The sequence below is a fragment of the Lepisma saccharinum genome, chromosome 5, assembly GCF_977018435.1.
Source record: "Lepisma saccharinum chromosome 5, izLepSacc3.1, whole genome shotgun sequence".
NCBI classification, from domain to species: Eukaryota; Metazoa; Arthropoda; class Insecta; order Zygentoma; family Lepismatidae; genus Lepisma; species Lepisma saccharinum.
This window is the reverse complement of record NC_139233.1, coordinates 29130459-29155276: the sequence shown is the minus strand read 5'-3', so window position 1 is coordinate 29155276 and position 24818 is coordinate 29130459. Positions and strand designations below refer to the sequence as shown.

At 37.8% G+C, this 24818-nt stretch overlaps 1 protein-coding gene across 9 annotated transcripts in view; it reads left to right on the top strand.

Annotated features, from left to right (window-relative positions):
* LOC145987735 (peptidoglycan-recognition protein SB1-like) overlaps positions 1-24818 on the top strand; it is a 114007-nt gene that overhangs the window by 65326 nt on the left and 23863 nt on the right. The window contains exons 3-4 of one of the 9 annotated variants that reach the window (XM_083122391.1): positions 1248-1399; positions 21555-21718. The exons of 2 other annotated variants lie outside the window; for them this stretch is intronic. In XM_083122391.1, the coding sequence (XP_082978517.1) occupies positions 1248-1399; positions 21555-21584 (182 nt within the window). In that variant the 3' untranslated portion in view covers positions 21585-21718. Of the gene's footprint in view, positions 1-1247; positions 2552-13572; positions 14138-21554; positions 22753-24818 lie in introns of those variants that run through there. 6 more of the 9 variants (XM_083122387.1, XM_083122390.1, XM_083122388.1 and 3 more) reach the window with 6 other exon arrangements.

The following is a 24818-nucleotide window of genomic DNA, read 5'->3' as shown; positions in this document are numbered from 1 at the left end:
TTCTTATATCTAATAGTACGCGAGTGTATGACAATTCTGGTTTATGTTTAATAAATGTTAGTTAAATAATGAAAAAACAGTGTATTTGTCGATTTTTGGGTAATTTCAGGCTGCTTGCCAGAACAGAACATATTGTCCGTGGGGCGCCAAATTTTGCACTGTAATTAACCATACATAGGTGCAACTTTTGCACACTACCGCAAAGTGCTGTGAAATTTGAAAAAAAAATTCAAAAATAAAAAAAAAATTGCCGATTTTACTAAATTTTTGAAATTTCACGTCCCTTGCCAGAACAGAAGACATTATCCTAGGGTGGTGAAATTTTGAACAGAAGTTACTTATGTACAGAGGCAACTTTTCCGCTCTACCCCAAAAGCATCATAAAAAATTTACTTTTTTCGATCCCCCCTATTCAACAAGTAGAGTGTAAAATGCAGAATTTGAATTTCACAGGAAATCACATAAATGGGCTGTTTTAATTTTCCACATTCTAAGCTGAGGCTTTTGCATGACATGTCATGTGACAAACTTTGACACATGTTTCTCCTTAACTTTCAAATACTTTACTTGTTTGAGATGAGTCATTTACAACAACATAGAATTTAGGGATGGGAGAGATTAATCAGCACACTATTGGTATCAGCTGATAAAGACATATCAGTGTATCGGTAAAGTTACAGATTATTTTACCGACCCGATATATCTATAAATATCTTATAATGTAGTGCAAAATTCTGCCATTTTGTTATAATTTTTATACATAATCTCCATACATAACTTTTTAAAGGAACTAAACGTCTAAATATGCAACTACTTATGCACTGCAGTCACCTGGAAACAAACATTTAATAAGGAGGTGAATGAACTATTCAGGTTCTTTCAGGACCATTTGGAATTTTATATCCAATTGGTAGAATATCGGTAAATTCTATACTGGTACTTTATCAGTATCAGCCAAAATTTCGCATCCCTAATAGAATTACTATGTAATTTGTGGATTCATAAACTGGAATTTGAAATGTGTATAGAAATGACATATATTGATTCCCCTCAAGGATATTACGATTTATCATTATTTTTTCCATGTGTGTGTGTGTATAGTCAATCAACAAACTGACCAGACCCTTACAAAAAAAAAATCCTGTTGTGTTCATGTACTTATTGGCATATGAAGTGAAAATTTCATAGAATTGATGTAATCAGAATCAACTGAAACTGATTGCATAACCCCTGCCCTATATTTCCAGTTCTTCACAACCAGAGTTGGTTCGTGTCTCGTGAAGAATGGCATGCCCAAGATCCCAAGGATGTCACACCTATCATGCACCCAATACCTTTGGTCATAATTTGCCACACGGCAATGGAGACGTGCTCGAATAAGGAGAGCTGTGTGGATGAGGTGAGGTACATGCAGAATCTGCATATACGCGAGCGAGATTTCTTCGACATTGCATATAATTTTCTGGTTGGTGGCGACGGGAGAATTTATGAAGGTGCAACCTGGGACAGAGTGGGTGCGCACACATACAGATACAATAGTAGAAGTGTGGGAATTGCATTCATAGGTAATTATGATGTTATTGAACCAAGTGAACTTCAGCTTAATGCGACTAGGAGCCTAATTCGCTTAGCAGTAGAGCGAGGAAAAATTGCTGTAGAATATAAACTATATGGGCATCGGCAACTTATAATAGCAAATAGTCCAGGGCAAAAATTATACAATATCATAAGGACATGGCCCCACTGGGCATCAGAACCTCGAAGTGGAGGTGTTTGATCAACAAAACATTCTAGCCGTGATTCCATAATTGCTCTCTGATCAACGAAGTGTTTTGTTAGTTCCTGTTAATGTTATTTTGTGAGGCTAGCTGTGATGTGTTCATTTATTTATTGATATATTTGCTCGATGGATTTTGCCAAATTAGTTTTTTTGAATGATTTGTATCAGTCGGAACTTTTAAGTATAATCTGCATGTTGCCTGTAACAAGATTGTTCAGATGAATTCAAGAGATAGGATAATCATTATTTGACATGTGTATTTATGATGAATAAAAGCTGATATTCTAGCACAAATTGAGCACTTTTTTTGTTCATAAACCATACATAAAAATTTGGTGTTATGATAGTAAATAAAATCTCAAATTACTACACGTGTATACTACACAAAATAAAAATTACATTTCTAATAACACTGTCCTCCACAACAAAAAGTTCATGGTTATTCTCCCCAAATATAGTGACAGAAAGAAAATTCATCTTTTTAATGGGATAATACACAAGAAAGCTTTGTTTCTATAACTAAGTTGACACAATGCATATACTTTTATTGAATCCTATCACTGTTCATACTAGGATATTTCTCAGCAATTTAAATTAAGTCAAATTTATGTATGTTATAATGTAGCATTTTTGTGTAACCTCATATTTTATTAATGTACTGAAAAGAAGTTACTCACTTAATTCTTGAAATTGGTTTTTATGATGTGGCATTGACTACCAAAATTAATAGAACATCATAAAATCCAGTTTCACAGATAAGTGTCTTATATTCCGAGGAACATGAATCACATTTTATGTTTGTCAAAAATGGAATATGTGTTAAATATAATGTATGGTCATTAATATGCAATACATTTGTATGGATCATGTGCAGTGCTCGAAACATTTTCTTCAAAGCTAGGTGCCAGCTCTGAAAATCAGGCGCCAGGAAACTATCTACTAGCAATTGTGCATACTACAGAGTGTTTCAAAATTTGCACAATCCAAACTTTGAAAATGTATATCATGAAAACCGTAAGCGGTATTTACACCAGGTTTTCTGCACTAAATTAATCATGTACACTGGGTAAATAAATTTATGTTAGCATGTATCCAAATAAAAGCAATGACATTATTTTAAAAAGTACTGTTAATTTGCTGAAAACATCTGTGAATTGATTTTCAACAATATATACCAACGTAGAAATTTTCAGCGAAAAATGCAAGTTCGACCAGGACTCGAACACGGGTCTCTGACATACCGTGCCATTGCTCTAACCACTGAGCTACTGAGCCGGCCTGGCCTTGCCTGATTTTTTGCTGTCGCTATTTTACCTGCATGGAATCTTCTCTGCCAGTGCTACCGCAACGGGATCTGTTGCCATTGAAACACAGTAGACTTTGACGTTGCCTGGTTCCTCCCAGCATAGAGATGTTAATTATTGAAGATCAGGCACACACAGGAAATGTACTACTTAGAAATTTTCAGCGAAAAATGGATTAACATCTGTACGCTGGGAGGATCCAGGCAATGTCGAAGTCTACTGTTTTTCAAAGGCAACAGATCTAGGGTTACCAGATCGCAATGAGGGAAATGTAGGGCATAATGTCCCAAAATGTAGGACTTTTTAACTCAAAATGTAGGACACACAACATTCACAATAAATAACACATATTTCCAGAACATTAGAAAGTAATTTAAAATTTTCAGCTTTTTTTTTTAAAAAAAATATTTCTTAATTAATTCTTAAATGCAAAATTTCCAAACTTGCAATCAGTACTACACAATACACTTCTTACTACGAGGGCAAATCAATAATTCGGTTCCACGATTTTTTTTCATAGCAATTTATTTGTCAAACAAGACGACAATAGGTGTGCAGGAGTAGCAGTTCGTTACTATTTTTCTACATATCCACCACAGACGGCAATGCATTTTTCCTACCGTGACACCAATTTGGATATGCCAGTGGCATAGAAAGTCGTCGGCTGCTGCTGCAACCACTGCCGCACAGCACGTTCCACTTCACGATCAGACGAGAAGTGCTGGCCAGACAATGCCTTCTTCATAGGACCGAAGAGGTAATAATCAGAGGGTACCAGATCTGGACTGCATGGTGGATGTTCCATGATTTCCCAGCCGTACCGAGCGATTTTTTCCTTGACCACCATGGCGACGTGTGGAGGCAGACGTGGTCACACTGTTGCTTGTCACACAAGGCATGGCATAGCTTGGTAAGCGTGGCAGTGTAAGACATTGCATTGATTGTTCCAGCAGCAGGCATGAAATCCACCAGGAGTACCCCCAACATGTCCCAGAAGACAGTAACCATCAACTTGCAGGCAGACTGGTTCATGCGAAATTTCTTGCGAACAGGTGAGCCCGCGTGCGACCGGCCTTGAACCACTGACATCAATTCCCAATGGCTTTGCAGCACAGGACATCGTCCCCATACACCAGCTTCATCCTCGCGTGAATCTCCATCAGTGTCTTGCCTTCAGCCCAGAAGAACCACACCACGGAACTCTGCTCCTTGACAGTCGACGATGTCAGGCGGGTAGCCATGTTTGTCACTGCTGCCATCTGTGCAAGAGACAAAGGAACATTACAAAATCACTCATTATGACCTCGGGTCGGATGACATTTTCAGTACCCAAAAGTTGACCTTGGTGTGATTATCCAATCCTCTGCAAAAAAATCGTGGAACAGACTTACTGATTTGCCCTCGTACTTGATTTAACTGACACTTTTCAAAGGAGCCAATTTTTATAAAATTTAATCAAAATATATTTTCAGGGTGGCTACTCTGGGATCTTGATAAAATTCAAGTATAATTCTCGGTTTTTAAAACTAACTTTCGAAAAATTCAAGGGTACAAGAAGATGTTTTCTCTGTTTCAACCTTAAGTATTACCGCCTCCCACTACCCACCCATAGACACACACAAATATATTAGCAATATAAAGGGTATGTGTGGTTCCAATTTATCCAAAAAATCTAATTTAATTCAATTATACAGTTTATATATATAATTTAAGGTGCGGAGATTACATTTGCCATTTCACATACTCAGACTAGAAATACACCTAGAAATACAAATCACAAATGTTACAGAAAATTGTTAATTGTACAAGAATTTTACACTAATTTACCTAATCAACCTCAAGATATCTTGCATCTGTCAGATAGATTGTTCTGCAAAGGACACTAACAAATCAAACGTTTTGAGAGAATTGGGTTTATTTTCCAGCCAGCTCTTTTTTCTTTTCCTTCCTCGATAAAAATAAAGGCTAAACTGTGAAAAACTTGCCTCGGGGCATTAATAAATATGTATAAATTCAATGGGATTGGGATTAATAAATGTTACCAATTTTCATGTCTACGGAGAAAAATTTGCATAGAATTCACACATAATTCCTAAAGCCAATAATTCACGCATAATTCCTGGAATTCAAGGAATTCCCAGTTGAGTAGCCACCCTGATTTATGATAGATGGAACAGTAAAACTCTTTCAAATTATGCTGAACCCCAGTACCAAACATTTTACAGACTTATTGAAAATGTTATTTCTCTCCTGACTCCGTTGTGCTGATGGTAATGAAAGTACTCTCTCATTGAGCAGGAATTGCAAATAAAATTTACAGGAACTACCATAACTTGGAATGGTTCCATAAATTTCTTCTAGGATAGCTTTTAGTTCAATAACTTTGTTCTCTATAACCCCTGATTTACAATCAAAATATTGAATAAAACTGGGAAACACCTTGTTCCATCAGTATAAACCCCAAGGCAAGAAATTCCACTCATGCACTGAACAGTGACAACATAAGAATGTGGTCCAGTGTTCTAGCAGAAACCTTTATTTTCATTTTGGGTACTAACTAAATTAAAATAAACTTCACAATTGAGTTTGGGAGTGCAGTCTGTAGGCTTGTACAACCTTAGTGACAATGAAGTTCGACCAGTCACAAATATAGGAGTGCGTTGTGAAAGAAGGAGAACACATGCATATACTGAACATATTTTATTCAGCAGGCTACATGGAACAAAGGAAAACATAAATTTCCGCTGCAACGCAGCAATGTATGGTGTCCACACAAAATAAAACATTTTCGTCCATCTACACGTGACATTGAAGTTCGACCACTGTTAGAGGGGATCCTGTTTACCATGGTGTGACGCCGCCCCGTCGGCGAATAACTGTGGCAATGCGTCGGTGCATGCTGCGGACGAGTCGTTCAAGGTATTCCACATCGATGCGGTGCCATTCCTCCTGCAGGCAGGCGATAAGAGCAGCCACTGTCGTGGGTCCCCTCTGTTGCACACGTCGCTTAAGAACACGCCACACATTCTTAATGGGCGAGAGGTCGGGACTTGATGGTGGCCATGGCAGAGTTTGCACGTGATGGCGAGTCAACCATTCTCTTGTCAGCCACGCTGTATGAGGCCTGGCATTGTCGTGTTGAAAGATGAGATGCCGCCTGTGGAACAGGTGCCTTCGCACTGTGGGAAGATGCCGCTCCAGTATGCGTGTATAGGCGTGTGCATTCACAATGCCCTCACAGACGTGTAGTGGGCCAACCCCAGATGCCGTCATGCATCCCCATACCATCACTGACGCAGGTTTCTGTACCCAACGTGCATAACATTTTGCTTCATTCTGTTCCTCCTTCCGACAAATGACTGTTTTCCGTATTTTCCCGTACACAACATTGAAAATGGATTCGTCCGTCCACAAAACTCTGTTCCAATGCCGAAATGTCCATCCCCGGTACATTCGTGCCCACCGTAGTCGATTGCCTTTGTTCAACATGGAAAGGAAGGGTTTACGTTTCGCCTTGTACACTCGGTAACCGCATCGCTGTAGGTAACGGCGAATGGTTCTGGTTGACACTTCAATGTGAAAGCGTTCTCGAGTCCACAGTCGTAATTCGGTCACAGAAACATGATTGTTGGTCTGGATATAGCGCCTAAATATCCGTAGGTCACGCACGCTCAGCAGGCGTTTTCGACCGGGGGCCTTACCTGGCTCTGTAGTACCCGTATTTTGGTGGTGTTTGATGATGCAGTGGACGGTTGACTTAGTGTAAGTTCAGTTGGCGCCCTATTTCCCGTTCACTGAGTCCATCCCGTTGCAACTCCACCACTCTTCTCCTCACAGTGTTGTCAATAGGTTTGGCCCTGGCCATGGTGATGATGCACTGCCGTTCCTCGGTGCACAGCATGCGCTTATATACGGCGGACTCCCTTATCGTGTCCGTGACGTCATGCTTCCGTCGAATGTGCCAGTATCTGGAATTTCTCCGTATGGGTCTGGCGCCTTGTCGAAGTTCAATGTCACGCGTATAGTTCCCCGTCTTTGTTCTTTACGTGACCTTGGGTGCAACATTCTGGGATCACGATTCTTGCCTGCTCACACGCCTGCTCTTACACACATGCGTCACTTCTGCGGGTCACCCATTCCACTGCCTATGCCTCTGTGCATTTAATCACGTATTCCTTTCTGGTCGAACTTCATTGTCACCAAGGTTGTAGCTTCCATGATTTCTGTTTGCTCAACTGAAGCACATATTTTACTAATTTATATTATGTGATGCTCAAAATGTAGGACATTTGTGATATTTTTCAAATTCCTCCCGGATGTGGGACCTAAGACTAAAATGTAGGACATGTCCAGGAAAAAACGGACGTCTGGTAACACTAAACAGATCCCGTTGCGGGAGCACTGGCAGAGACGATTCCACACAGGTAAAACAGCAACAGTGAGAAATCAGGCGAAGCCAGTCCAGCTCAGTGGTTAGAGAAATCATACGGTATGCCAGAGACCCAGGTTCGAGTCCTGGTCGAGCCTGCGTTTTTTGATGAAAATTTCTACGTAGTACATCTTCTGTGTGTGCCTAATCTTCAATAATAATACCAACTCTTAACAATTTGTGGGATCATTTGTTGGTGTTTGACTAGTTGTAAAACAGTTGCTTTGTGAGGTACAGCAGAAGCAGGGGATTTTTCTTGGAAAACCTCTTGCACATGAGTGTAAGAATGAGTAGTAAAATACTCTTCAGCAATGCACACGAGCTGCTCCAAAGAATATGCCATGCTGAATCAATTAAAAGAACAGGCATAGTAGCGTCGAAAGTGAGTGAAGAGAATTCAGTGTATCCAGAGGCAGATTAGGATTCTCTCAAGAGTCCAATTTCAGCACAAAATCTTGGTTTATGATTTTTCACGTAAATGTATAGCCAATACTTAGGCACATGTGGCATGCATCTGTTGACAATATTTCGACCTGCTAACATTGCCATATATGTCCCAAAAATGACACTTATTCACTCAACCCATAAAATCGCCAATAAAAAAATCCATCAAATGTTGCACAATACCAATATTGGTCGCAAATGACAGATTGATATGGCAACAATCATCTAATTATGACCCTTCAATAATTTCTTATGCATTTTTCTCATTCAAAACTGCATTTCTGGAAAAAAATTAACAAAGCCTTCCACCAATTATTAATTTATCTAAATTTTCTGTATGGAGAAAACTGATAATTTTAAACATTGAAAAATAACTCAATGGATGAGACTTCATAATGCAGAAAACCCGGTGTAAATATCTCATGGTTTTCATGATATACATTTTCAAAGTTTGGGTTGTGCAATGTTTGAAAAACACTGTATAACAAGCTGAGCATCACGGTATTCAAAACATTGCTAAATCATTCGAGAAAACAGGAAATTGGGTGTTGGGGGACAAAGAGTAAGAATACACTCTGAAATGTTCACAGTGTTGATTTTAAAAAAAATAATCATTTGCTAACTTACACTGTACTGCAATTTGAACTTAGAAACATCAAAATTTCGTACACATTGCAGCATAAGATGACAGTCGCCAGGCTGAAATTTTTAGTTACCATGGCAACCTGGCGAAGGGGATTTTTCGAGCCCTGGTCATGTGTAACACTGGACCTTGGAACAGTGCCCCCATTGCCTGCTATTATGTCCATTCTGACATGTGTAAAAATAATAATTTAACAGAGAAGAGAATTTTTTGAATTCAAAATCTGTAATTAATCACTGTAGAGTTAATGAATGTGTGAACGAATTACAATTGTTCGATGCTCTGGCACATAATGACCATTTTGGACCCTTCAATGTATATGGGAAAATAGTCCCTTGTCTAAAATTCTTACCTAGAGTTAAAAAAAAAAAAAAAAGATGTGTAAAAAGCCCCTTGGAAAAAGGTGAATGTGTAAGGTTTTAAAGGGACTGCACAGGACAAACATAACACATTAAAAAGGTAATAATATACTAAAAACTTCCTCACAGATGGTGGAAGAGACTCTCTCTTCTCATAAATCTAAAAACATTTGTTATGTTAAAACACTGTTGTCATTTCCAAACTGGGATGATGAACAACTGGGAAGATTAAAAGTCTGCCTGAGGAAAGCAAAAGCATTCAATAAGAATATGTCGAATATTTAAAATGACATTACAGACACGACACATTGGAGGGTCCAGAACTTGCAGCAAATGGCCATGTATGAGACGCCTGTGTCTAATACGCAGCTGACTTAGAATAACTTCTTCTCAACTTAAGGGACTGTAGAATTAACTTCTCTCAAAATAATATCATGCATTAAGGTTTCTCTGGCCCTTTGGCCGTTTGTTTTGTTGAGTATGTGTTTGTTTGTGAAAAATTAACATCAATTACAAATTCCTACTAGAACATTCCAAAGAAGCTTTGTGGATCACATTTGTATTTTTAGTTAGTGTAATTTTGCTTCCACTTTTTGCTATGAGGATGAATGATGATTAGATGTGAGTGATGAATTACTTGATGAAGTCATGAATTACACCCATGCCTAGACAAGGATTCAAATCTGGAACCCTTGGTGGAAATATTGTACACTCCTTAATAGAGGCAGTGTTATTCTGTTGTCTGTGTATGTGCAAAATAAGCTTATTTCAAATATGTAGATAATAGTGAATGCACTAAAAAAAAGGGGGGAGGGAGAGAAAAACAAGGAGACTTGTAGATGACTTCTAAACTAGTTTAATTTTTCAGAATTTAAAAATGATCACCATGGTTCTGCAAATTGATGGACACTTTATAAACTGTAATTTCTGAGGTCAGCCAAATGTCCATCAAAAACTTAACCAATTTACAAGAATTTATCATGAAAAAAAAACATTGACAGAGAAATATTGTATCCAGCTGTTGTATAGGTTGCCACTGATTATCTGTAGAAAATTGTACAGAATTTCTGTTATATACTGTTGAATATTACACAAAACTTTGGTTTGGCTAACTTATCACCGAATTAAATATTTTTTTAACAAAAAATTGTCAATCAGGTTCAAGAAAATTCACAAAAAAAAACCCTTTGCACAATCCAATGGACATGTTTTTTTTGGCAAATGTAATCAGTATTTATGGTGTATATAGTGGACACAATTGCCCACCCTTAGAAAAATAGTTACTCACCTGTATATATCTGACTATGGTACTGCCCCTCAAACAAATGCACAGGAAGTAGTATTTTCCTTATATAGCCAGAGAAGCTAAGGCGTAAATACTGGGTAGGCGAAAAATCTGCTTACCTTATATTTTTTTTATACAGCAGGTCCATGCATTGATTCTTGTTGGTCACAAAAGTATCAATTACTCTTTTCTTGAAGCCTTGATCAATAGAAAGTTCTTTAACCAATTTTTTTCAATGGCTATTGTACTAAGAGAACTTAGTCTTTCATTTTTCATTGAATTACGGAGATAATTTTTTATTCTCTTGAGGGTGCTCATACTTCTTTCGGAGGAAGCTGTTGTAACAGGAAATGTCAAGACCAACTTGATAAGTTGTGTTACTTCTTTGTAGATTGTTTGAAGATCATTGCTAACTATGAATTTTCGAAGGTCTGCAGGAGGTAAATGCCCAACTCTAGAATCCTCTTTAAAAAAGTCTGGTATGCACTGTCCGACATCCACAGAAGGCTACATAATGTGTACGGAGATGACCCCATTGACAAGAGCAATGTGCAGAGGTGGATGAAGAAGTTTACAGAAGGGGAAACCAGCATTGAAGACAAACCGTGCAGTGGGAGACCATTAACTGCAACCACTGACACGAATCGTCACCGAGTGGATGAGTTGATTGCACGTCATTCTCCTTGATTTCCTGGAATGCGGCTGTACCATCAACAGCGAGGGGTACATTGAGACACTCCATAAGCTTAGAGAAGCCATTAGGAGGAAGAGACTGCACAATAATCTGAACGATCCACATTCACCATGACAATGTGCGACCACACACCTCTTTGGCAACAAATCAGGTGATCGGCAAAATGGGCTGGTCTGTGGTCTCCCATCCACTGTACAGCGATGTTGCAAATGCATCGCTTTAAATGGAAACTATGTTGAGTAGTTGGTTCATATAGAGGAAGAGTCACTCCAACTACACGTGAAATTTGAATGATCTCCATCAGTTAATAAAGAGGTTATGACCACTTTTGCATTACTTTCAGTATGGCCCTCGTATATGTGTCACTTAATAATCTCGCCATGTATCATAGGGGAAAATTACTTAGTAACATGACAGTTGTGTGAAAAAGGAACCCATCAAGAATTTATACACAGCAAGAATAGGAATAAAAGTCTAATATTAATAACTCGAAGGCAGGTCATCAAAGATGCTGAAACTTCAACAAAAATTAAACTACCATGATAGTCTTGATCTTGATCATGTTCAATGGAAGATTCTTTTACCACTTTGCTGACCCCATACAGTGAGTGGTCAACACTCAATCTTGCCACTAAAGATTCCATGTTTGTGTCTTGTCCTAGGCAGTTGTATTTTCTTTGTGAGAGTGCCTAAAATAACAGGTGAAGAAGTACATTTATAGGCAATGAAAAACAAATAGTAAGTGTCAGTGGGGCCCCCCCACAATTTAAAACTTATTTTTTGTCTTCTTCCGTCCATCTGGAAAATGGTGTCTGCAACAAATTACACACTAAGTCATTTACTGGGTTCATTGTATAAACCACAGCTCAACACATGAACACAACACACGATAGGAAACGCGAAACAAGAACTTGCGAGAACGCAACGATTTTGCCACAACCACTGGATGCAGTGTTTTCTGTCGACAAGAGAACTGCTGCACCTAGATGGCGACACCCGTTCAATTCCAACGCTAGGTGACGTCATCGTTGCCATGACAACTGGCTAAAGTCTTCCACAACCTGGTGGCGTCTGCTCTTGGTTTGTTTATGCTACGACGAACTCTTCATGTGCGTAGCACCGAGCGGCGTATTATTTGAGTATTATCGTGTGTGTTCTGCTGGGAAATAGTTTAATTTAACAAGCAATGAAAAATGTCAATATTAATTTGAAAATTAGGTGAAAACATCTGCACTTGTTGCACTTGGCCAGCCGCCACTGGTAGTAATTAATAACTTCTGTATGCAATATTAGATTATGTAGAACTCAGTCATGAGGTCCAGCTATTTTGCTTCTTTGTCCTCAAGTTACTGCACTATAGATACAGCCAACAGTTTCAATCGTATCATTCAGACAGTCTAAATGACATATTATCATATGATGTATTAATCTTTTAACTACTCGGAAACAGCAAATAAGCCATATTGGGTACTAGGCCATATTGGGTTCAGGTACCTTACATTCAATCCTCTCCCATTATGTTTTTTATTCGGACTTTCAGAAGACATCTCGGGATGTGGGGGTGATCTTCAAGCTGGACTGTTTTTTACGCACCTACAGTGGTTGAGATGCAAAACAGTGATCACTACAGTATTTTACAAAGGATGATTATTTACTAGTGCTCAAGGCTCCATGATATCGATATAAATTTGCAAACTCTCACACTAATTCTAATAATAACAACTCCCTGAAGACTGAGAGAGATCATGTCCTGAAAAGTCTCTTGATCTTGGCCATGGCAGCAGTGATATGGCCAGCACCATCTTCCAGTTGTCTTTCCTTCCTCCAGGATTCCTCTAAGTACCCACTGCTTAAAGGCCAGTTAATCCCCAGAGCCAGTCTATCCAGGGACATTGTTAGAAAAAAAAACCCACCTGAGGTCACACTTAGTGTGATTGACATTTTTATTGTGTCAACTTACGACCTCTGTTTACTGTCTAAATGTAGATATGATGTAATTTCATTTTAATTTTTAAAAATAAATTAATAATACACATCTATGTTAATGACTGGAGTAATGTTTTGTTAAATATAACAATATTTCAACAGCTAATTAATATTTAATCTAATTAAATAAGAACAGAGTCAAAGAAGTATATTAAATGTAAAAAAATCTTTCTTGCAAATGTAAATGTATTTGTTAGTCACTTGTATTCCTACCATTGTCATTTCTGCAAGTGCAATCACATTTTATGACAATGCCTCTCTTTACTATATTTTTAAAAATTGCACAATCTAGGATAGCTTGTCGTCACCTTACGATCAGAATATCACAAAAATATAATTAATAACAAAGTTTCTAAAAAATATGCTCTTTTTCAGTTACAGTATATCTGTCATTTGTAATATTCTTTAAACAACATAAAATTATTTAATAAAAATTGTAACAGTTATGTAAAAAGAAAAAAACTGAAAAGAAAACTTGAATTTTTAATCAAGCTCCAATGTTTTAATTTCTGGAATTCCCTGAAGAAGAACAGGGAGACCTGGGAGTAAGAAAATAAAACAACATATTAAAAACTCTTGCTTTAATGAATTCTTAGAATAGATTAGATTTTCATCAAAATTCTAAGTGGCTAATCCCTGTTTTTGCAGTGTTGCATAATCAGACATGGTTCGTTCCTCGTTCAAGATGGTATGCCCAACCACCACGTGAAGTAAAAGCGATACAGCATCCAATTCCTTTGGTGATCATAATTCACACAGCAATGACTTCGTGCATGGATACGAGTGCCTGCATAGATGAGGTGCGCAGGATTCAGAATTTACAAATAAATCGGAGAGATTTCGAAGATATTTCGTACAATTTCTTAGTAGGAGGCGATGGTAGACTTTACGAGGGAAGAGGATGGGACACTGTTGGTCAGCATACACCCAAATATGACTCAAAAAGCCTTGGAATTGCATTTATTGGAGATTATAACAAAATCAATGCAACAGAGCTTCAACTTAACATTACTCTGAGCTTGATCAAAATCGCTGCGGAAAGAGGGAAAGTTGCGGAACACTACAAGCTCTATGGTCACAGGCAACTGACGGGTACCGAGAGTCCTGGGAATAATCTATTTAATATAATTAAACAATGGAAGCACTGGGCACCAGAACCAAAGCTTGGAGGCCTCGATGTCTGAAATGAAAGAATTTCACTTCAATGATGCAGGTTAGTTGCAACATTTTATCTGAAACGTGTAACTGCAGTCACTTCCCCTTCCCCCTCCATGCAGTCCCGTTTCCTCTCACGTGTTCATTGGTGCGCCATCTTGCATCACTTCTTACGCAGAGACTTGTTTTTGTTCACTTGCTCCAGAGATGATCAGGACAGAGTATAATTAGTTTATAATTTTTAATTTTTACTTTCCTTTTGTTGGTTTAGAAATCTTTGTTTCGATCACATGACAACAATGTGATTACGTAAGTGAATTTTTTAAAAGATGTGACCCACCCAAATTTTTGACAGCCTTGCAGTTCCCATCCACACCTTCCAGCCATAATCCTTGTAAAGAAAGATAATGTTTTGGTTTGTAAAACAAGATCTTTCACCAATTTAAATATATATATATATATCTTTGCAAGTGCTGCTTCACCAATTTCATCACCTCATCACTCATTCCATCTTTGCGATTAGGCCAAACTGGCAGAAAATTGAAGTAAAATAAATCAATAAACCCTTCAGTCTGTAAAAAAGCATTCACTGCTCATGGATGAACAACAGACCAATGTGACATGGAAATGGGCCAGTCTGAGGAATGTACAAGTGACAAGTTATGCATGCAGCTTGTCATGTCATTTTGAGGGTTCATCTCCAAGCAACATGTATTGCTTGTAGCTTCAGTCTGAAATCTCCCTACAAGGATGATTTCAGGTGTCATATTTCTTCATTATTACAATGTCCTACTATGAATAATAATAACCTTGAGCATTAATAATGGCAGATCAGTGAATTTCCACTAAAATGTAACATATAGAAATATACAGTGGAATCCCAATTTTGTGTTCCTGAATCACACATTTTAAAAATTTTTGTTCTTGATTCTGAAAAACATAAATTCAGGGTTCCACTCATGGGCGTATATATAGCTCATGGGGGGAGGGGGTGTTCAACTTTTGGTTCAATTAGGGTTCGTATATTTCACAAGTGAAAATCCAGGACACTACTGACTGGTAGCTTGTTAGGGAGCAGCGGGGGAGGCTGGACCTGATAAAGTTGTATGAATGTACAACATAATTGTCATTTACATCCACATTATGTGGGAACTTTATTTGAAAACTGCGTGCTCATGCATGCGTGCAATTGCCCGCTGCATGCTATTACCCCTCTTTCCCTAGTCTTACTCATTTCTTCTTTCCCACCCGATTCCAGGAAATTTGTGCATCCCGAAGAAGCTATTTGGGTCACTGGGACAAATTATACCATTCCGGGATTGTTCCTGAAAATCCGGGACGTATAGCATCTCTAGGTATGATCTGGCTATCAAAATTCACTCTGCCACCACATAAAAGGTCACACATTTATTAAATTAAGTCTATCTATGAACTTCAAACTTTTCCACAGAAAATGAGCAGAAAATGCTTTGATAAAGCTAATCCCAGCTTCTCTTTAAAAAATAATTACAATGTTAGAATTAATCTTTTCCTCCTTGCTACAAAATTGAAAATAACATCATCGGTGTTATAATAATATAATATTCGTATGTATTCACACTTAACAGTGCAGGGTCCATTAGTCGAGAATCTCCCGTTGAATTGAGAGGACATTATTTCAACCTCCTTAATGTTAAACATATCCTCTCGGGTGTTGAAGATGAAACTGTCAGTGTAGCCAAGATCACCAACAATTTGTGCATTACGAGAGCTTCTCACAATTTTCTACTGCCTACAATGCAGTACATGTCTTTTCAATTACTGTTTGCCACATTTTTCATTCAGATTTGAAAATGTAAAAAATATCAACCAGGCCATCCAACATTTTGACACACTGTTCCAATGAATGAGGAATAGGCATTTCATATTGGAATAAGTTGTTGCAATTTTTCAATGTGTTGACTGTGTTCAGAGAAACTTGGGTTCATTTCTACTACAAAATGGTCCAAGAATGGACATCAGTAAAGTTCTATTAGTGTACCAGGGGTATAAGCTTAAATCTGCTGTTTTGTAGTCAGAAAAACACATGGTTTGTTCATAGAAAGAAACAAGAAATTTATTCAAAGTACTTGCCCTCGCGAGCTACACATTTTACCACCTTTCGGGCAATTTGTGGATACCACGCCAAAAAAAAAGTCGTTCTCTTTCGAGGCAAACCACTCATCAAGCCATTTTCGAACGTCTGCATATGAATCGAAGTGCTGCTCATCGAGGGCGTGGCCCATCAACGAAAACAGGTGGTAGTTGGAAGGGGCCAGGTCTGGTGAATACGTGGGATGGGGTAGCACCTCCCAGTTGCGTCTCTCCAAGTAGTTTTGGACCAGTCTTGATGTGTGCGATGGGGTGTTGTCGTGGAGGAAAATCAGCTTGTCATGTCTTTGTTGATAATCCGGCCTTTTGTCACACAGAGCACGGTGCAATTTGATCAGTTGTTGGTGGTAGCGGTGGGCAGTGACAGTTTCACCAGGTTTCAACAGCTCAAAGTAGACGATACCCTGTTGATCCCACCAAACACACAGCATCGTCTTCCAGCCAAAGTGATTTGGTCTCAAGGAAGATGTTGATGGTTGGCCGGGATCAACCCATGATTTCTTGCATTTAGGATTCTCGAAATATATCCACTTTTCATCGCCAGTCACAATCCGATGCAGGAAAGACTTTCTTTTTTGTCTGGCAAGCAAGATTTTGCATGTGTTTTGGCATCTCTCCAGCTGATTCGTGTTGGCAGATGTCCAACTCATACAAACACCAGGTATGGCGTGCCCATGGTAGCTTCATACACTCACTAATGCCATCTATGAGCAGACAGCAGATTTAAGCTTATACACCTGGTACACGACTTCACAAGTCACTCTACTGAATATTGATACTTTTCTGTCCATCTTGTGTCAAACAACTTGAGAAAGTTACAGAACTTCCCTAGCCATCTTGCACTGCATTTTTTACAACCAAATTACTTTGAGAAGATTGATTGATTTATTTGCATTATTTTAATTCGCTTTCTTTGTCACTTTCTGCTAATTTCCGAAGATCGGGATGAATGATGACATGATGAAATTGATGAATGGACACCCTCAAATGCCCATGCTCATTCCGGATTTCAAACTTGGAACCCAGGATGTGCTAACGATGGGGGGCTGCTCCTTTGAGAAGACTCCAGGGAAAAAAATTATAACTGAATTGACAGTCCAAGTGTCATAGAAAATCCACAGAAATTGGCAATAGCCAGGGTTAAAATATGTACTGAACAATGTACAAAAATTGCTTTTGGACACTTCTCTGAAATTATCGATCTATCTCACCCCCTTCATTCTTCCACCCATTACATCAGCACCATCATATTCTTCACCAACTATTTTTTTTTCTAAATCCACACCCACTCAACCCAGAGAGAGTAGAAGTAATAATAGCTGAAACTAACCCAGATGCAATTACAATCTCCAATAGGGACAAGTTTCCCATTTCGATCTAGAGTTTGGAAAATAGTTTATCAACTTTCGGGATTATCAAACAGTAACAGTTGGGAAATTAGAAATTATCAAAACATTAGAACCTGAGGAATGCTTAAATCTTGAATGATAACAAACATATCGGGAACTTCTAATGAATTTATAATATTCGTGCTAAAGTTCACAAGCAGCTGCTTCGGGCAGAAATTACAGGTGGCATTATAGAATTTGTGAAATGTCAGGAGCTTCTGGGTATTTTCCAGAGAAATTCTGAAACTTTCAGGAAATTGCAGACATTTGCTTTGCAATCCCATCTGGTGTGTAGAATTAATTTCTTTCCCATCCCTATACCATTCTATACGCTTGTAATTTATCAGAACAAATAAGTCTGAAGAAATTTTTACGAACAAGTCTCTGCGCATAGAGGATAGAACAGGTAATCTGGTAATTTTACTAAGGGGGGAGGGGGTTGGACCCACTGCCCCCCCCCTTCAATACACGTACCACTCAATGTAGATTGGAAATAGGGGAGTTCCACTACCAGACAAAAATTCAGCATTTAACCCATGATCTTGCACCAAAGGTTCTGAGTTGAAGTTCCAGCGGAGTATTAGTAATTCTTTAAATTTGATCTAAAGTTATGTTCACTTGGAACCATGAAAAAACGATTACTGAGCAACAATAAAATTCAGAAACTCCAGTTAACTGAAGGAAATAAATCTTCATCATAATGTTTCTGGCTGGATCAATAAGTAAATTTTGGAATGAAAAAAAAATTGGTCACCCTGTATATGCTTCCATTGCCTAAGGAGTCATTGTTGTACATAACCCTCAATTACCCAATTATATTCATTTGGTATATTTAAATAATTTTACACTGCTTATTTGTGCAGGAGCTAATGTAATATTTATGTACTTGCAGATTCTGTTAAGATTACAGTGTTTTTGCTATTTGTAAATTTTCTTCTTTCAGCGCTTCAGTTGTTTTTGTCTTCTGCATGTGCTTGCTAACTGTAAACATAAGGGGAATCAAGAAAGAGGACTAAATTAAATGTTTGTTTAAATGTGTATATGTGCTACGTGGACTACACTTGCTAATTTGCATGCTTTGTCGCAAATAGCCAAAAGTGGAAGAAAAAGAACCATGAAAAAAGGAATGTGAAAAATTTCCCTCAATTGCCAGGTTGAAGCAAGCATCTACCACACAGAGTTCCATATGTGCACAGACACTGAATGGATATCGTCTCAATAACTGTGGCATTTCTAAACCCATATGGGTATACGAGGGTCACTATTTATATTTTGAGCCTTGGCAACACTGATTGAAGTTAGGCGCGATTTGACGTTTGCACGGAATCGTCTGGCATTATTGACCATAACGTACTTCAAATGTTTTGTCAATAGCTTCATTTGTGTTGTTTATGTTGCCTTGGAGATTGCGCGACAACAATAAAATGGAATTAACTCGTGAACATTTTCGTGCGATGATTTTTTACGATTTTCGACGTGGATTATCAAGACAAGAGTGCATCGATCAACTTACTTCCACATTTGGCGATGAAGCCCCATCCTTTGCCACTGTGAAACGCTGGTATAACGAATTTAATCGTGGCCGCCATTCGCTCACCGACGAGATTTGTGAATGTCGTCCAAAATCAGTAGTTGTTCAAGAAAACATTGATGCTGTGCAAAACCTAATAGGCTACTGCAAGATCGTCATGTGACATACTGTGAGATTGAGGCAACCATAGGCATTAGTTCTACCAGCATATATAAAATATTACATGATCATTTAGCTGTGAGAAAGATATGTTCTCGTTGGATCCCACACAATTTGACAAAAACTCAAAAAGACGCTCGTGTCAATTGGTGCAAACAAATGCTCAATAAATACAATCGTGGTGCTTCAAAAGATGTATATAAGATTGTAACAGGTGACGAATCATGGATATATGCATATGAGCCGGAACGTAAACAGCAGTCGACTGTATGGGTGTTTCAAGATGAACCCAATCCAACAAAAGTTGTTCGCGCTCGAAGCACATCGAAACAAATGGTCGCCTGTTCTTTTGGGAAAACTGGTCATGTGGTAACTGTGCCTTTAGAGGAACGTAGAACGGTCAACTCTGAATGGTACACAACAATTTGTTTGCCAGAGGTCTTCGGTCAAATACGGAAAACAAACAAACGCCGTCGGATCATTCTTCATCAAGACAATGCCAGCTGTCACACATCTCGTCTAACAACCGACTTTATGAACAGTCAAAAAATCGAATTGATGGGTCATCCGCCGTACAGTCCTGATTTGGCACCCAATGACTTCTTCTTGTTCCCGAATGTCAAGAATAAATTGCGTGGACAACGATTTTCGTCGGCGGAAGATGCCGTTGATGCGTTCAAAAACTATATTATGGAGGTGTCTCAAGAAGATTGGAAAAACTGCTTTGACAAATGGTTCGAACGAATGCAAAAGTGTATTGACCATAAAGGAGAATACTTCGAAAAACAATAAAGCAGTTTTCAATGCCAAATTCCTGTTTCTTCATTGTTAGGCTCAAAATATAAATAGTGACCCTTGTATTACCACATCACAATACTTCCATTTATCACTATCCTGGGCAAGATCAATTCAGTCTTTACCATCCTTGCCAACTGAATGTTCCCGGTTCAGGTGATGGCATGAGTGTTTCTTCATGTTCCTCTATCAGTTTCATGTAGCCTAATCATCATGGTTATCCAAAAGTGGCAGAAAAGCAAGGGAAAAATAAGAATAAAGTATTTAAAAGCTACAAAATTAATGGCAAATGAAATGGCATACTGCGCGATTGTGTGTAATAACTGAACTAAAAGTTCCAGATGAGATTATTCTTCAGTTTGTATTTATTATGTGTTGTTTGTAGATTTGTATTATTATAAGTATATCTTAAGTACTCCATAGTAATCTGAGTCTTTTACATACATAATTTAATATCCAGATGGATAAACTGAGTAACCATTTGCTAGCTACACTTGTGTAATTTTTTACCGAGCATAGCAAGGGTGCCCACAGAGGGAGCCAGGAGGGCACTTCCCCCCTTCCACTGAGATTTCTGGAAAGAATACTTAACATCTCAAAATTAAATCCTTAGAATAAAATCCAGCCAAATCCATGATAAAGCAGATGTAGAAGGTATGGATGAAGGCAATTGGGTAATTTTGAATTTTCAAGGCATAATGGTTTACATATTCACTTAATATAATTCAAATTTTGAAATTGTAGCATGAAATCACAGATGAGAGGTGCCATGAAAGACAGCAGATTAAGTGCCTATGCAAATTATCCTAGTGTTGGAGATTTTTTCTGAGAATTCTCTTAACTGGGAGAAAGCAGCACCCCACTTTAAACACTGCTGCCCCCTGCCCCCCCTTCATCTTGTGAAAAGGTCTTGCAGGCGGTCTTGGAGCACAGTGTCTACTGTTGATTACGAGTGCTGATCATTGTGATTTTTGCATTGTGTTCTAAAACTGTTTATACATACCTAGGTATGTACCCAATACTAATGTACAGTATATAAACTATGTGACAAATGGAGGACCTATTGTAAAAGTGAAAAGGATGCTAAAGTCATTGCTCTAATAACATTAGGAGATGAATATTTTATACAGTGGATTTCAAAAATTAAATTTATATTTCTCTTTTAGTGTATGAGACTATGCTTCATATCCATATAATACTACAGGCAAAATTACTTTTTCGTAATTGTAATTTGAAGATTCTATGATATTAATGGAATGTTCCCCATAACAAATTTCAGAATTATGTCATCAAGAGGGTCATAAAATTGGAGAACCTTGGTTTCTAGGGGTTCTCTGGATAGTGAGGGAGGGGATTGTAACATCCTCTCGGTTAGCTCTTCTTAAAAGTACACACATTATAAATTTATAAAATGTCTCTTGTATTGAAGTACATTTTCCATTATTTTTCTTTTACTTATTCATATTTTGCAGCAACAACTGTGCCAGATGATTGGTTTGTGACAAGAAAAGTGTGGTTGGCTAAGAATGCAACAGGGGTAACTAAATTGGCACTCCCTGTACCATACGTAATCGTGATACACACAGCATTAGGAGAATGTTGCAATTTGAAAAGTTGCACGGAAGATTTCTTGTACATTCAGGACTTGCACATGGAGCACCCACGTGGCTGGGGTGATATAGGGTACAATTTCATGATCGGAGGCGATGCAAGAGTGTACGAAGGACAGGGATGGAATAATCAAGGTGCCCACACATATTCTTGGAATAACAAAAGTGTTGGTATAGCTTTTGCAGGAAACTACCTAACAATTGCCCCAAATAGAGCACAAGTGCTGGTGTTTATGAAGTTGCTTGAGGTTGGATTGCAACAGGGAAAGATTGCTGTTGATTACAAACTAATCGCTCACTGTCAGATTCCTGGACAAAATATTGCTGGAAGTCCAGGCTTGTATTTGTATGATCAAATACGTAACATGAAACACTGGGTTCCAGAACCTCGTACGTGTTTTCCAGATGTGAACAGGACTTATGTTACAAAATGTTGTACATAAATGTTTGTGTATCTTCATTACCCAAAATGTGCAATTTTTTTTCTTCGTATTAATACTTGATATATTTTTATTAATACACTTTTATATTCCATCTTCATGTTCGTGATTTTCTTCTTTTTCATTTTCATTAATTTTCTGCTTCTTTACTTTACTCCCTACAATAATGAAGAATCAATATGGGCCTCTCCGATGGCGCATTGGTTGTGTCATTACCTTGTAATCAAGAAGTCCCGAGTTTGATATCTGGTGGAGGCACATAGTGGTTCAGATCTCACTTTAAACTGTAGGTTCAGTCCCGATTTGCCTTTCTGTGCATAAAGTGGACTTAAAACAACAATTCAACTAGATAAGGATGAATGACTGATGAACGAATGAATTAATAGGCCAGTCATCAAGGGGGTCCAATAAGGGAAAAAAAGAGAAAGCTGGAACAAATTTTATTATCTTCCTAAAATGATTCTTAACAACATAGTAATTTTGCACCACAGTACTATCCCAGATTTGGCTGCCATCTTTGAAAATTGGTGCCCAAAATCATTTTTTGCAAATATGTCGCGTGGCAAGCATTTTATAGCAAGAGAGATTATGACAAAAAAATAATCTACATAAAAATGGCTCAAGGGGGGGGGGCATGGCCCTCTCCCCTGGGTACGGACCTGTGTGTGTGCATATAATCAGTGAGATAATCATTGTTCATTTTGTGCGTTTAATGTGTAATTTTAGACAATTTGCATTATTATATAATGTATGCACACCATAGTAGTAAGCTAAGCAACTATTAATGAAAACAGGCTTTGGGTTTCGTTTGTTTATCACGTAAATACATAACATAATGTCTAAACAAAGTGTAACAATGTAAATATTCTAAATGTGAATAAATATCTATATATGGAATTTAGCATGCTTATTTTATATCCAGATGTGTATTATTATAGATGTTACACATGGGTAGGTTGAGTGGCTGCTAACTGTGCTTAACCAGCTTGAGTGTTGACTGGGCACAGAACAATGTGTTGATTGTTATGTTTTATACATTGTGTTCTAATGTATTGACATATGTACAGGGTGTCCCAGTTAAAAGTAGACCATCTCCAATCAATAGATACATGCCAGGGATCATGAAAAGAAATGAAGTGTATGCACTGATGACCTTCATTATGTAGCACAGTTCACGTTACAATGGACTATTCCATTTTACTGGTGCAATATAGCAGTCATTTGCCTCATAAACAAATGTCTTTGAGCTGGGCTACTTTTAACTGGGACACCCAGTATTAAGTTGTACTGCATGTCCAGTGTAGTTATGTGACATATTGAAAACCTCTTACAAAATGAAATGGATGCTAAAATAAATAAAACATATTGCCCCCAAGTAGTCCAAGACCTTCACACATTTTGTTTTACTACTTTTGAAGTTCAAGAATTCAAATGAAATAATCGTCGGCCCCCATGGTGAAGTTATTAGCACATCGTGCTACTGTGTAAGGGATCCCGGGTTCAAATCCCAGCCTAGACATGGATGTTTGCAAGTATACGTTCATCAATTTCATCATATCATTACTCATCCCAGTCTTCACAAATCAGCTAAAAGTGGCACAAAAACAAAGTAATATAAAGCAAATCAATCAATCAATGAAATAAAATAATCAATAAAGGAGATACCTGCTCATGACACCATCAGAACAAAAGAAATCTGTATAAGTTTGTTGTAGGATTTGAAGAAACTCATATTAAAATTGTGATATGCATGATCTGTATCAAATATCTTTGAATTTAATTATGAAAAGGAATATTCACACATTCAAGCCCATGCCAGGATCTGAACAAGAAACTTTTCGTTGTGATGTCATCAGTCTACCGCCTAGTGGTAAGCACCAAATCTGGCTCAGAGTTCAAGTCCCACTCAGGCCATTCGCGAAGCTTTGGTCCACTTGTATACAGTCACAGACAATTTTGGATTGTTGTGAACCCATTGTAAGTAAATGGAATCATTACAACCCAGAAGTATCCATGACTGTACATGCAAAAAATAGTAAGAACATTGTTCATCAGCAGGCACATATCTAGAAATATATTTGGGGAGCGGAGAACCAAGTCTCTGAAGTAATAATAATAAGTGATTAAATTAAAATAATCACATTAAATTAATTACATTAAATATGCAAATTAAATAGTAATGTATTGTTATTTTTACGTGAATAGGTAAAAAGTCTGTATAAGAAGAGAGATATAATGGCACGTATTCATTATCTACCTTAGATGTAGTTAATATCGCAAAAAAATTGTGTAAAATAAACTGTCCTGGCTAGGAAATTAATGTCAAATAGATATAGAATCGAATATTTATTGAATAACAAAAAAGGATCCATTAGACAAAAAGTAAAGTTCCTGGTTAATATTTTATGTATTATATTACAAGTACAGTAGCAGTGTGCATAAATCTTCTTTAATACTGCCCTTCACAACCTTATAATGCTTGCCTTCGAATAAATTTGGTGGAAATGAATAACCTTAAAAAGTATATATTTTCATTATTTAATTTCAGTAGTTGGTAAGCCTTTGGGGGGGGGGGTCTGGACACTCCCTAAAGATGTCCTTGTTCATCAGCAATTCTGGGTTGTACTGCACATGTATTGCTTGGTAAATTGTCCATAACAATTTTCATTAATTTTTCTCATGAATT